At 45.8% G+C, this 14,326-nt stretch overlaps 3 protein-coding genes across 3 annotated transcripts; 1 reads left to right on the forward strand and 2 right to left on the reverse strand.

Moving 5' to 3' along the window:
• Positions 1-1,052: 1,052 nt before the first annotated feature.
• On the forward strand, positions 1,053-4,721 carry LOC131211221 (KH domain-containing, RNA-binding, signal transduction-associated protein 3-like). Its single transcript, XM_058204623.1, has 4 exons — positions 1,053-1,332; positions 1,411-2,047; positions 2,126-2,301; positions 2,535-4,721. The coding sequence occupies exons 1-4, from the start codon at positions 1,119-1,121 to the stop codon at positions 2,690-2,692; spliced, it is 1,185 nt and encodes a 394-aa protein (XP_058060606.1). The 5' UTR covers positions 1,053-1,118; the 3' UTR covers positions 2,693-4,721.
• A 243-nt stretch (positions 4,722-4,964) lies between these two features.
• Positions 4,965-6,179, reverse strand: LOC131211223 (sugar transporter SWEET1-like). The gene is made up of 3 exons (XM_058204625.1): positions 5,690-6,179; positions 5,213-5,618; positions 4,965-5,134 (listed from the first exon to the last, which is right to left on the reverse strand). The coding sequence occupies exons 1-3, from the start codon at positions 5,857-5,859 to the stop codon at positions 5,036-5,038; spliced, it is 675 nt and encodes a 224-aa protein (XP_058060608.1). The 5' UTR covers positions 5,860-6,179; the 3' UTR covers positions 4,965-5,035.
• Positions 6,180-7,802: 1,623 nt separating this feature from the next.
• LOC131211222 (sugar transporter SWEET1-like) lies at positions 7,803-9,196 on the reverse strand. Its single transcript, XM_058204624.1, has 4 exons — positions 9,006-9,196; positions 8,645-8,930; positions 8,417-8,536; positions 7,803-8,341 (listed from the first exon to the last, which is right to left on the reverse strand). Exons 1-4 carry the CDS (start codon positions 9,191-9,193, stop codon positions 8,243-8,245), a joined length of 693 nt encoding a protein of 230 aa, XP_058060607.1. The 5' UTR covers positions 9,194-9,196; the 3' UTR covers positions 7,803-8,242.
• Positions 9,197-14,326: the final 5,130 nt, after the last annotated feature.

The raw sequence follows: 14,326 nt of genomic DNA on the forward strand, positions 1-14,326 counted from the left end.
TGTCTCGGCGACCCTAACTAGCTCAACCGTTATCTATGCTAGTATCAGATGCTCTATGCATCGCCTTTTTTAAATAGCATTAGCACTATTTCCCTTCGTTTCCACTAATCTGTTTATTAACATGTGAAAAAATCCAGAGTGTGCAAAGAAATGTGTATGCATCCTAAGCTCGTCAAATATGGCATCTGTCAAACGAAATGAGATAAAAATTACACTTCATCGTCGGAAGTGAACCGCATCAGACGTCTTCTGTTTCTGTACCTTCTATCTTTTTCCACGTGTTTAATTCTTCCGTCCCGTGTTTTACATCGAGTTTTGCAGTTTTAACTAGGGGGTTACATGGGGCGTGAAAACTAGCGTAAAATTAATTTGTAATGTCAAAACGTTTACGCGTCGTGTGGCAGCAAAAATTTAAAAACGAAATGTCAAACGTTCGTGTTTTTGGTTCGAGAAAATAGAAATAGAAGAGAAATTGATTGATTTCTGATTTTTTTTTTCTGTTTTTTCCGATTTTGTTGCTACACCAGCAAATAAGATCTTAAATTATCCTCTGTTTGTAAGCAAAGCGTATGAAAAAAATAATTACGCTCGCGTTTACGCCTCGGCCGACCCGTAAACCTTTTGACAGAGACGCAGCAGTTTGACATTAATCTGTAATGTCAAAAACATTACGTTACGCTTAATGTAGCTCCCCAGTAAGAGTAGAAAATTCAGTTCTTCTGCCCCGTTTAGTCACACTCAACCATACACTGTACGAATAGACAACATAAACACATCATGCTGAGTCGTTTCCAAAGGGGCTCAACTGAGACGCTTCAAATGTCAAACGCTTCAAACGAACGCTTCAAATGTCAAACACACTCAATGTTTTGATATTTTGTTTTGCTTCGCCAAACCCAATATTTCACCGTAGGCGGAGAAAAGGAGTACGTTTTTAGGCGGATTATTACTGAAAACCGATCGCGAACCAAACCGTGCTCGAAGAGAATTAGTGTGCCTTTTCCTACATCCTGTAGCGTGTGTGCGTGTGTGTTTCCGTTTCGAGCCCGAAGTGCATTTGGCCGATGTGGCCACTGTGTGTCCACACAGAGAAGCCATAAACTTACGTGCTGCCCAAAATGGCAGATCAGGAAACGAACGGATACAATGACGAGGAGAGTGATTTCAAGCGAAAAAGCACCAACACGACCCGCGAAATCCACCATGAAGAAGAGGATATCGAGGAAACGAACAAGCAGTCGGAAAAGGCTCTCGAGTACATCCGAAACATACTGGCCGAGCGATTGGCAATAGACCGCAAATACCCGATCGCCGACCGCTTGCTGGAAGTGGGTGAGTTGCCCGTGTGCTGTGGCTGGCAGGACAAACCCAATGTTAAATGGTTGTACATACGTTGCGTTGTCTTTGCAGAAGTGGAAACGGTCCAGAAGAGCGGCAAACCTCCGTCACGGCGCTACATCGACATTTATCGAGAGAAGCCCATCAAAGTGCAGGTGAAGGTACTGGTGCCGGTCAAGGAACATCCAAAGTTCAACTTCGTCGGCAAGCTGCTCGGTCCGAAGGGTAACTCACTTAAGCGGCTGCAGGAAGAAACGATGTGTAAAATGGCCATCCTCGGCCGGGGCTCGATGAAGGACCGCAAGCGGGAAGACGAGCTGCGGTCCGCAATGGACCCGAAGTACGCACATTTGAGCGATGATTTGCACATCGAAATCAGTGCGCTGGGACCACCGGCCGAAGCGCATGCTCGCATTGCGTACGCCCTGGCTGAAGTACGCAAGTTTCTCATCCCGGACAGCAATGATTTCATTCGCCAAGAGCAGATGCGCGAGATGCTGGAAGATCCCGACATCGAGCTCCCCGTGCGGAAGGCGTACAAGAAAGCTCTGGCGCCGACAGCGTCACTGCCACCAGTGATTGAAGTGCCTACGGCGCCGTCGATGTCCGGCAGTGCATCCATCCATGGACGATCACGCACACCGGCTAAAAAGGTGCTCTCGATCCTCGACAAAGCACGCGAAGCCATGCAGGAAACGCATATGCCACGGTCTCTGTAGTTCCTCGTAGTGACGACAAACGCTTTTACTGTTGTATCTTTACACACAGGCCTTTTCATTAATTTCAGAAGCTCCAGTTTACGATACGACGAGTCGCGGTTTTCGATACCACGAGACGACCACGATAGCTACGAACCGTATGTGTATCACCCTGGAGCACCATCATCCAGACCAAAGTACGGCTCAAGTGACTACGAGCCCGAGTATCGAAGAGACTATTATCGTGATTCTGACCACTCTTATGGTAAGTATCATTCCACCAGAAAAGGAATTCTTTTCAGCGCCATCTGCCTCGATGCAGTATTTATCGGTTAGTGGGGCATTACCTTAATCAACCGATCTAGATAAACTGAATCCCAAAAAGCAAACGCAAAACTATCAACCACATAAAAGAGCCAATCAAAAGCAATCAAACAAACAGAAAAAAAACGTAAATTAAGTAAATAATTAAATTCATAATCAAACCTGTATTGTTAGCACCCCACAAAACGACCACTCCGTCGATGGGCGGTCGCCACTGGAAACCATCGGCTTATGGTGCCTCTTCATCGCGCGACGATATCTCTTCGAAACACCACGGAACACGGGATCTTCGCTCGTATCGCCATGGGCCGTACGCACGTCCGTCAAAATGAAAATAACTATCGCAATCCGGCTCGAAATCCACTTTGCCGTGTACCCGTCGTAAGTGACCGTGAGTGAAAACTTTTGCATAAACTTAAAACAAATAAATATAACTAAAATCAAACTGAGCCATGGGGAAAAGGCTTGATATTTGTCGAACACGGTTGATTTGGTGGTTTTCCAATGGCTGCTAGATGGATACAATAGACTATGTAATAATTTGTGTAGATATACTTACAGATACATCAGTAAATGCTGTGACTGAGGAATTTCAAATTAATTTAATTTCTTTTGCTTGATGTCAAAGGTCACGTCTTGCTGGTCGATCGATTACCGAAAAGCTTGGTATCACTTTGCAACACGTCGAATGAGAGTGCCTTGCAAGAAAATTACAAATATTTTCACAATCAATGCTGCTGTTGTTGACAGTAATGTTGTAACGGGTATTCCATTGTCTCTCCCATACAAGGCCACATTCAAGACCACAAATTATTCTGAGCAACTTCCGCTCGGACGTGGGTAGATGGGATTCTTTAACGTTGGACAGGCCCCATGTTTCATAGACATATGTACTGGGATTATTTACGGTTTCTGTATAACCCCAGCCTCAACCGTCTCGACAAGAGATGCGAGCAAAATAGATTCTTCAGACTGTAGAATGACCTGTTGACTGCTCGCCCTCTGTTATATCGTTGTAAATGTTAACGTTTGGCCCTAGATAGGTTAAAAAATGCTTAATACAGAAAAAGCCCTAGAGTGCCACATAAATTAAGCCCACAAAGGAGTGCACTGTACAGTTCGGGCCGTACACTGTCTTTGTGGCAGTTTCAAAGTTTGAATTTTAAATGGCAAAAATTGGCCGACAGTTTTTTTTTTCAATTGACCTACGCAATCGCAGAAGTCCACTACGATGGAAACATCTAATTACTCGTGAAAAGACGAAATATATTATGTATTGTACATAATAACAGTGAAAAGATATTTTACCGCAATTGTTCTTAAATGCAAAAAGTAATTTAAAAAATCACCAACAAGCGCCAAAGACGTTTTACATGGCCCTATATTTTATCTAAGACAAATATCCACATGTTAACCGTCGTTGCACGTAAACAGTAAACATTTTCCACACATGACTCTTGAAAGTCAGATTTAGTATTTCGCTACAGGATCGACGTCTGCTAATACTGGCAGGCCATATTGTTCCGGGGAAACACATTTAACTTTCACGTAGGGAACTATTAGACATAAATTTATCAATCGAGCCTAATAGAATTTTAAAATCTTGTCGACTCGGTAAATTTGATGACAACTTACTAAACAATTCAATCTGTAACGTATAATATGAAACCATTAAACGCAGACTAAACGGTGTAATAAGCAAAATAAAATGTTATACTCTTAAATATCGATTGGATAAAAAGTTTCACGAATTATAATACCCGCCCCGTGCAATGAACATTGTGTTGTACAAATTGGCACAATTGCTACGGTGCTATAGTACAAAGCTATTTAATACATAAATAAATCAAAATGAAATAAGTCCACGAATTCAAAAGTGAAGTATAATACAAACACAGGATGCCAAACTAATAAAAATGTCAAAAACATCTAAATAATGCCGAACCAACACTGATTTTCTTCAGCTAAGCTAGTTAAAAGGCCGATATCTAGAACATTTCTCCGTGTCGTGGCTTATTCTTTGCCGGTACCAATTAGCACTACTATCAATTGCAAGATTTCCACCATATTTTGCTCCCCGTAAAAGCGAGCCGTGTTGGCTAACATAAAACAACTTACTGAAAGCATATGGAAGCCCTGCCTGTTCGTTTCACAAAGCAAAGGGCTTTAAATTAAATTAAATGGCAAAGTACTCAAAACCAATCGCTAAACGACGACCGTAATGTATCAACCATAACAAAAGATAAAACTATTCCGATTGTACCACGCAAATAATACATACAATACAATAAAGTTCGTATCACCAACGTAGATTGGAACGATTTGTTGAAGCCTTTCGAAAACGAGTGGACTCCGCTTCACTCCAACAGCAAACTTATTAGTTGTTTTCTGTTGTAATTTTCTTTCATTCATAGCCACTGAAGACGTACGACCCAACCGAATCGCTGCTTATAGGCACTAGAACTCGACATCACACTAGATACTTCAATTTTGAACCGTGTTCCTTTACACGAGACAGCCACGAGACTGAAACTGTTTGCTTATCCGCGTCTTGTTCATAGCTGAATAAAACATTATTTTGTATATACTATATTTCCTTGCGTGTATTATGGACATTTTGAAACTACAGTTGTTGTTTTTTTCTAATCTCATTTCACTTGGCTCCCAAGCGACTTTTAATTGCGCTTCTTGGTTGGTGGTGCCGGCTTGGAAGGATAGATGGCGAATAGAGCCAGCTGAATGCCACTTAGCACGACGCCTGCGAGGTTTTGGAGCTGCAAAGAAGGATACCACAGAGATTTAAAATACTATTTTCCGCTGGGCCGCAAACCTCCGCAAACGGGTAAACTCACCACGACGAACACGTTGTTCAGAATCACGCCGTACAGGAGCCAACTCAGGCCAACGATCGTACCGGACAGAATCATCGGGAATGGCAAACCTTCGGTGCTTTTCCGGCGAATGATTTCCGGCAACCCGAACAGTGGTTGCCCTATCAGACACAGCATCAGTACGGTAATAATCATGCCGAACCGGTCCTCCACCACGGCCGGATTCTCGTACTTCGCATAGAGCAATATTGCCAACGTGAACAGTCCCGTCCACATGACCTGTCGCCAAAAGTTGCCCTTCAGAGCGGCCGGGGTGTAGAACGCGAAGAACGCAGCATATGCAAAGCTGATGCTGAATCCTACGATGTTCGTGGTGATCATTGCCGGATCCTCCATCAGCATACCGTGCTGCAGGAAGAGGATGGTTCTGTAAGGCAGGACAGACCAATCAATCGTTTCCGGCAGTCGATAAGAAGCAAACCCCGTCTGCACACTTACAGTCCGCAACCACCGATGAACATCATCGGCGAGAAACCCTCCGTTGTACCCTTCTTGCGTATGTCGTTGCACACAAAGCAGCCGCTAAACATCTGACCGACGGTCAGGAGGCCGGCCGTAAACCCGACGTGTTCCTTGTACGGCTGGAGCGCCTGCGAAATTGCTTCCATCCTACGTTCTGTGCTGTGCACGCAATGTTGCAACAGGTGAGCGAAGTGTTACACGGCGCACGGGATACTACCGGACGAGTAGTCCACTGTCCGACCGTTTAGTCTAATCGGACACTTTTTTCTGCCATCGCGGTGTACTGTATGAATGTGTATTGTTCCTTCTCGCCTGGAGGTGTGTATGTGGGACCACTTGCGAGCCATGTGCGAGCGCGCGCAAGCCGCTTGAACGGTATTTCGCAAGGTCACGTTCCGTTCAGTTGTGTTGACAATCGACTCACCCGAACAGCTTCCAAGCCGATTGATTACAATCGTTTGGGACTATGACTAGGCGCGATTTTTTATCAGAACCGCGTTCGTTCACTCGCGGTCGCTATGCTTCTTATGCGCGTCTGTCACGCAGACGCGCAAGTATTATACGCAACTCGATGCTCGCCAACCGGCCTCACGCCCACAAACGCGAGGTAGCGGCATGACTATTGGAAACCAAGAGATGACGGTTCTATTAAATTTCTCACACACCGTAGCAGAAATTGTAGTACATTTATTTGATTTTATTATTTGTTTCTTCTGTATGTACTGGAAGCATTCGAGGGACACCGTTATCTTATCTTTTCTCTTAGTCGTGTTATTTGATGACATCGATCACACTTGAATTGCTTTAATTTGCAATTGATCGTTCGAGCAGACTCTTTCCAATTGTTCTTCGGGTTGCCTACTTCCTTCTTGAATTCCTCCCAAGTGTAGAGTTTGTCATCATCGAAGAGGTTGTGGAGTTCGCTTACCACTGGTTCTTTTAGCTTTGCTTTCACGAGACAGATGAGCAGCCCGTCGGCAATCGCGCCGTGATCCTCGTCTTCATTGGCCAACAGCTTCGCGGTGATCAACGCCGTGTCCACCTTTTCAATCAGGTCTGCAAGCTCCTTTCGAGTTTTTATTTCACCGGAAGACAGCAGGGGCAGGAACTGTGTCTCGAAAGTTATCCCCCTTTTCTTGGCAGAGTTTGTGGTAGGTGATGATGACGATGCGCTTCCGGCTTGAGCACTGCCCCCACATCAAAGTCCTGCGGAACCGGATCTTCGAACACCGTCGGTGGTTGTTGCTCAGAAAGTATTTCATCAATCGATGAGCGTGCTCTGAGCAAATCGGTAAGATCCATATTTCCATATTTAGTCCATATTTCCAGTCCAGTCCATATTTAGGCCATCTAATGTTAGAATCTTGCAAAATTCTTCGACGAACTTGGCATACAATCAATCCGTAATCTCTTTGTAGAATACGATTTCGCATGGATTTGCAAGATACTTTTCTCGCTTTATGTACTCTAATTTTCCCCGAAAACCATGTAGCAATGAATCAAAGTTTTTCGACGCGTTTGTCATGTTTTACAACGACCCAGTCACTCTGGGGTTCTTCACAATGAGAGTTCTTTTCAAGCGGATTTCACACTTCAGTTGTCACTAAGTCAGCAGATACGAACAAAATGGTGATAACTTTCGGCGGTGGTGTGAAATGGCCTTCAAATGACTGGTAACAACTACGGCGACTCGGAAGGCGGTGAAAGCTTGAAATGCTACTCCAAATTAACTACTCCTGCTGTATTTTCAAACCCATAACGCGAGTTACAGTCGATCCTAGGTACAACGCATCGGAACTAATTACCAATTACCAGGTCCCATTAGTCACTTTCGTTTACTCATGTCAAGCAATGGAAAAAAACAATTTAAGTATCAAAACTAGCAAATATTCGACGTATGGTCCCTATTATTCAATTTATTTAAAAATATCGTACCTATAGATTATAGTTCCTGTTAGAACAATTTGTTTTATAGAAATTTTATGGTTTGCTTTCAACAGAGCGCGTCGGAAAAAGTCACTATTAAAGGGTTTATCATTTCACCTTAACATAACTGAATTTGACATAACATACATAACTGAATTATTACTCGTTATAACATCTTCCTCAATTATTGCCCTTTTTGTGTAAATAGGAAACAATCTTTGAAATTAGCTACACCAGCATAATAATAACGGGTTTTCACGAAACATAGCAACAAATTCATTACTCTTCCATCGTCCACTTTAAGGACGCGCTCCTATCAACCACTTCAGTGGCAAACGCACACCCTGCTAGGTTTATCATTGTGACCACGCTCGCCAGTCGATAAACGAAACGACGCCGTTATCGGCTCCAGCCGGCACGTTAAAAGTCAACCATTTTCGGCCATTGCAGAGTGAAAAAATAACAGCCACAGCCACCAAAGCCCGCCCAACGCCTGCCGTATTTGAAGGGGCAAAATCCATGAAAATCAACCCTGCACGGCCAGATAACGTATAACCACCCAGACATGAGGTCCTTTCGGCATCGTCCGTCGTGTGGTGATAATTATTGTTTCTTTTTCCCTTCCGACGGTCCGGTGGCTGGGTAAATGATAAACAAGCATAACTGCGCCGCGCACAGCGCCAGAGCGATGGTTTTCTGTAGCTAAAACGAAAAACGGGACAGATCGCTAACGCGAACCGTAAACCGGCCGGTTGCTCGCGGCCCTTCTCTACTTACGACAATGAACGAATTGTGGAGAAGCAATCCATACACCAGCCACAGGACGGATGCTCCCGTCGAGGCCAAAATAGCCGGCAGAGGCAACCCGGCCGTGCTCTTCGCCCGAATCACTTTGCGCTGTAATTTTATTTTTTTTCAGTTTAAAAAATTAATACAACCGTGAAAGCTGAGTCCTTAATATTTAAAAATGAGTGGAGTAATATTTAACTAATGTTTTGCGCTTACCAGCTGAGCCAACGGCAGTGCAATGAATATCAGAGCCAGAACCGTTATGATCAGGCCTAGTCGATGCAACGTGACCGGATCGTTAGCCTGGGAGCCGAACGCACACAGTGCAGCGGTGACTGCGGTCGCACCCAATGCTTTCCTATAGAACGGCCCTCTCGAAGCGGCCGGAGTGTACCAGAGGAACCATAGCGTGTACAGAACCGAAAAGCTTAGTGTGCAAATACTCGTAGCGACCAGCGACGAGGACTGCAACTTCCGGAAGTACTGTAACTGAAGAACGGATCTAAAACCGATTATTAACGCCATGGCAATAAAGCGACACCACAGCGAGGGTTAACCGCTCCGTGCGTCAACTTACAAGCTGCAGCCTCCGATGAACCGTACGGGTGAAACGCCCTCGGACGAGCGACGCCTGTGAATCTCTGCGCAAGTGAAACACCCGGCCAAATACTGCAGCACGGTCAGCAACCCGGCGATCTGCCCGATCAGCTCGCGATGAGGATCGAGACCAACCAGCACCGATTGCAGCATGGCGTCCTCGACCATTGATCTCACGGTACGAACTAAATCTCTAAAAACAGCTTCCGAGTCGCCCGACAAATCTCTCCCAGTGGCCGTCACACCATCACAGCGAAGGGGCCACCAGATTGGCCCAGACAGACGCGAAACGTCACGCGATGTAGGGTTGAATCGGAGATGAAATTTATCAACGCAGCGCATCGCCTCTACGTCACGCGCGGTGGGTTCTTAACACTCAACGCGGCCGCGAACTCTCACGCGTGAGCCGCACGCTGATCTTATCGTGGTCGTGTTTGGTTTGGAATTAACAACGCATGACTGTGCGAGTGGGAAGCAGCTCATCACTAGCACTAGCATTGGAACGAAAAGCCGATAGACGCTCCACAGTACAGAACTAGTGCTAGCGTAGTTCTTGAAACATTCACCTGACTACCAGTTGTGACCCAGTTGGAAATGTTGCCGCCAAAAGCATCTGCGTTGATTCCATTTCAGATTGCCTGCTACCAACCATCGGGAGCCACTATGCAAATCTTCCGGAACCCAATTCAATGTAGCTGATAAAAGTCAGCAGCTGCATGCGTTCTTCGTAACATTCTAGCGTTGAAATAACACGACAAGCTACAGTGAAGAAGTGATATTCTGCGACGAAAATGGCACCACATTAGCATCAAGCTACAGCGCGGCTGTGACCCGTAAACAATGCACACCGTGAAGATAAATCCAAGGTACACTCGGGTTGATAGCCGGCGCTGTAAGTAGATTTGTAGTAGCATGCACGTTGAACGTTACTCAGCGAACCGTCACCTGCTGAGTACAGGTCTCCCGATAAGAAGGCAGGGTACCGTATTTCACGCTCGGCCCACATGTCCACTGCGTAGCCGCGTTTTGGTAACGAAGACATGGGATGACCGAGTGTAGCAGGGCTCGAATTCGCTCGAGTGTGTTCCTCCCTTGGCTTTGTCGGGAATAAATGCGTTGCTCGTACGGAACAGTGCTTGATTATTTATCAGCGCTCGAAACAGCGTGTTTTTGTCCAACCTATCAAGCAGGGCAACGTCGCGAATCATTTGCATTTAATGTGTACTCTGTAACATCTCTCTTTTGAGAAAAGCACAGACCTAAGGGGACCGCTTCCTCCTAATATCAAAAACAAGATACGCAATATCTCTGTGCGACACGCTTCGTGTTTGATCGAAATTTTAGATAACATCGAAGTGAAGAAAAAGAAATGATGGTGATATTGGTGTAGTTTTGCGGCAACGGAAGGCACTTTACGCCTCTATGTTTGCGCACTGGTTCGGAGTTTTCATCAAGATTCAAATCACAGTTGGGCGCGAAAAGACCTCCAAACCCATTCATAGTATTCTTCATTTTCCGCTCAGTTTTCGGAAAACATTTTTTGTTTTTCTCAGAGCATTATTAAATTGTTGTTCAAAGTGTCCTCAAGCTTGAGCTATGAGTACGGCGTAGTGTGGGCCTTTCTTTAACCCCATTAGTCATCTATCATATCGCCCCGTACCATTGTACCGGTTGCACACACCTTGCCGGTTTATCGGTCTACTTCTGCCCTTATCACAATCAGCGCGCCCTTATCGCTGAACACCCTGCGATAGGGTGCCATTCCAACCTGCCAGCTAGCATGATTGCTAAACGCTATTTTGAAATTCTGTGTGAGCTGCAAAAGGTAATGAGCTTCTCGATTTCCCTGCTCGCAGCAGGGCCAGCAGCGTAGCTAATCAGTTCATGGTGCAAATTAAACACCCGAAAGAGACTTCATTAATTAGCTGTCCCAGAGCGTGACGTCCGCGGGCCGCAGTCCCATTCTAGACGATGATCACGGTGATTCAGCCTTCTGCTGTTTGACGCACGCCATGCCTTATTAAGCATAAAAAAGTGGCTGCTTCTATTTTGGCGAAACCAAAGACTAATCCTTTCCCACATCAGACTGACCTGCGGACAAGGACGAGAGATCGCATTTAATAATCCCCGGTCGGTGGCAGGCGTTTAGTCTCCGTTTCATCGGTGCTGACCGGCCAAATCTGAGGCGCCTATGGAAGCGACTAAATTTCTAGTTCATTTCCACTCCATCAGCTGTCCCGAGTCCAACCGGTAACGACCACGGCAACCCTATCCACACCTCGAGTTTGATTTCAGCCACCGCCTGTGGTTGGCTAGAACGCGGTGCCCCCTGCCGGTGCCACTTGTTTGTCATTTATTTCTATTAGTCCTGACAGCGGACCGGGAAATCCGCCGCAATCAGTGCCGCTCACTAAATCTCGTCAGCTCTACCAGTTGGCTGCCATTTAGCTCGCCGGTCGTATGTGGAACGCGTCGAACAAATATCCTTCATCATCCGAAAACACCCGATACGGCCCCGAACGTTGAGGGTTATCTTTAACGACTTGTACGATGAATAGCTTCACCCGAGCCAGTAGACAAATTGCTCTGGAAAATGGCTACTTCGCGCCCATGGCGCGATTCGATTTGATGGCTTAGCGGTGGCAAGCCCGACACCGCATGGTAGCAACTTTCCACCGTACATTGACTTTGCAGCAAGCATTCTTCCATCATCGCTCAGCCTAAAACCAGAAACGACACGAAGGGTAACGAGTTCACCGTGTCTTGTTGTTCCCTCCGACCGTTCATTCTCCAGAGGGAAATAAAAAACGGAAATGGAGAAAAACATTGGACACTGGGACCATCAACTTACACGCCCTGACAACTCGCCCAATTAACTTTGGCACAATCTTTGTTGATTGGCCATCCTTTGACGAGTGCCGTCAACGTTCTATCGTCCCTCCTGACCAGCGGTGCACAGGGAACGTTTTTTTTTGTCAAGCTGTTTGTTTTCCGAGCCTCGGCAGCGAAAGTAGAAAAACTAAAAAGGTACCAATTTCCCGTCTGGGACCTTGCGTCCAGTGACCGTGTAAAGACCACGCGTGATGGTTACAGCGATCGTCGATGGCGGCGTTAGGTCCCACACGCCTTGCAGATGTTAATAGGTTTGAGGAAATTGCCTCATTTCCTGAGGATGTTAACCGATTTCAGACAGGTTAGTTTCTTGTTTTTTAATTGATTTTTTTTCCTCGAACACCGGACAAATATCGTCCGGACAAGCGTACTGAAATAGCTTTTTCCACGTACCGGGCCGCGATGAATGGAGGTGCTGCTAAATAACTCTCTGAAGGCAGCATTTGATAATGTGAACCGTGCTTTGCGAAACATTTTCGTTTTGTGCTGCAAAATAAATTGACACCTGAGAAACCACACCACAGTCACTCGGAGAAGATCCCCGCAGATCAAGTTAAATCTTTTGAGAATTCCTGCTTCGATTCCTCACGTGAATACGAACTCCGCTTTTCCTTGACAGCGTCATACGTTTTCTCTTCTTCCGAGAGTTTCCATCGAATGCCGTGTGCCAAAGGATCCATCGTTCCGTCTTTTGAAGCACCATCGTGCATCGGTGACGACCACCCGGGAAAATGATTACGTTGCCCGTCATAAGTTAACCACAAAAGGGGGTTTCACAGTAGTGTCAAAGCACTACCAACAGTGACCCGGCTGTTGACACCTGATCAAAAGCTAGCCGACTCTATGCAAGAATTTGAGCATATAATTACAGTAAATTTATTCACATTTTGTGATCAGGCAAATGAACAAATTCTAATTTATCCGATCAAAATTAATTGGACAACCATCGGTGCGCTCCATAGGCCTGATACTTGGCTTCGATAATAGGGCACCCGATGGATCGATAATGTGCCCCCTAGTTTCCACCTTTGACTCAACCTGCGGAGCGCGTCTAACGCGGCCAAAGGTTGGCCCGAGCCAGAGGTGTAATTTAATATGCAAATCTGACTGACATACCATTAATTGCTGTCCATCCACCAATATCCTGCCTCGTGACAGGTCTGGCCATTGGGCTGGGTTCTCGATGCGCAATCGTTGCTATAATTTAATGGTCATGCCGTGATTTTTGAGACCCACTATGACGATTGTTGACTTTCTAATTATTCTACGCTGCTCTGCGCGATGTTTCGAAGCAAATTGAAACATCAGAACATTTTGTGATCGTTTTATTTGATACGCTTCACCATGAAACATTAAAGCGCCAGCGTTGTAACTTTCAACCTCAATCTCCTCCTCCACTTTCAAATCGGTTTCAACCTCAATCTCCGCAATGCAATCTCCGATAAGGCGCCCCGCTTAACTGTTTCGTTAGCAAAAGTCCCACCGTTACTCGGGAAAATTAATCCGGAACTCTCAGTTCATCCGCCTTTTTGTGCGACAATTGCACGACATCGTGGCCACCTTTCTGGCGGATGACGGGTTGACGGATTGTCATCGTAGCCATCGCCATCGTTGAAACATGGCATTTGGAACGCGGAACGCTATTCACTGGCAACATTGGAACGAAACGAAGCAAAAATTAAGCCACCTCAACCCAGGCGACAGGGTTACGAGCAGCGGTCCGGAGCTAGCCGCCAATTTCCAAATTCAATTTCGGAAATCATGCTTTCATGGGTGGGATGTAATCCGCCAGAACGTTCGCGTCGGCAGGATGGAAAAGCGAAGTGCTCGGTATTACCACGCGGCATTGCACTCCGGAACGGGCGGCATTTTTTGTGACACGCCGAAGGAGAGCAGAAAAAGTAGTTAACAAACACCGTCAACGTGTACATTTTCAATTCGCAAAAGCAACAAGCGAACTCGTCTGAATCAGCAAAGATCAACATTTAAATTTGTGCAACGTAAACTGCATTTAAAGTGCGTAGGCAGAAGCCGAACGGCATTTATCAGAAACGAAATAAATGGCACCGATGGCGTATTGCCCTTCAATCTTTCCAGTTAACCTAATTGCAACGACGTAACAACCACTATCGGGCATGCCACAAAATACTATTAAGTTGTCAGAGCATTACTTCGTCGACACTACTTGCTGGCGCAAATCAAACGCAAACCCACCGGCGCACGTACTGTCAATACCAATCGACTTTATCGTACGTTAATTTACACGTATGTAAATGCTGAACCGCATTACAACATCGACGAACCACGAGCGCTTTCCCGTGCAAGACGTTCGATATCGAAAAGTGGTGCGTTTGACAGGACCAGCAAACGTTACGAATCTTAAGCCCCGGGACGTTCTAAATACGGGCC

Source organism: Anopheles bellator, chromosome 2, assembly GCF_943735745.2.
Source record: "Anopheles bellator chromosome 2, idAnoBellAS_SP24_06.2, whole genome shotgun sequence".
In the NCBI taxonomy this organism is placed as follows: domain Eukaryota; kingdom Metazoa; phylum Arthropoda; class Insecta; order Diptera; family Culicidae; genus Anopheles; species Anopheles bellator.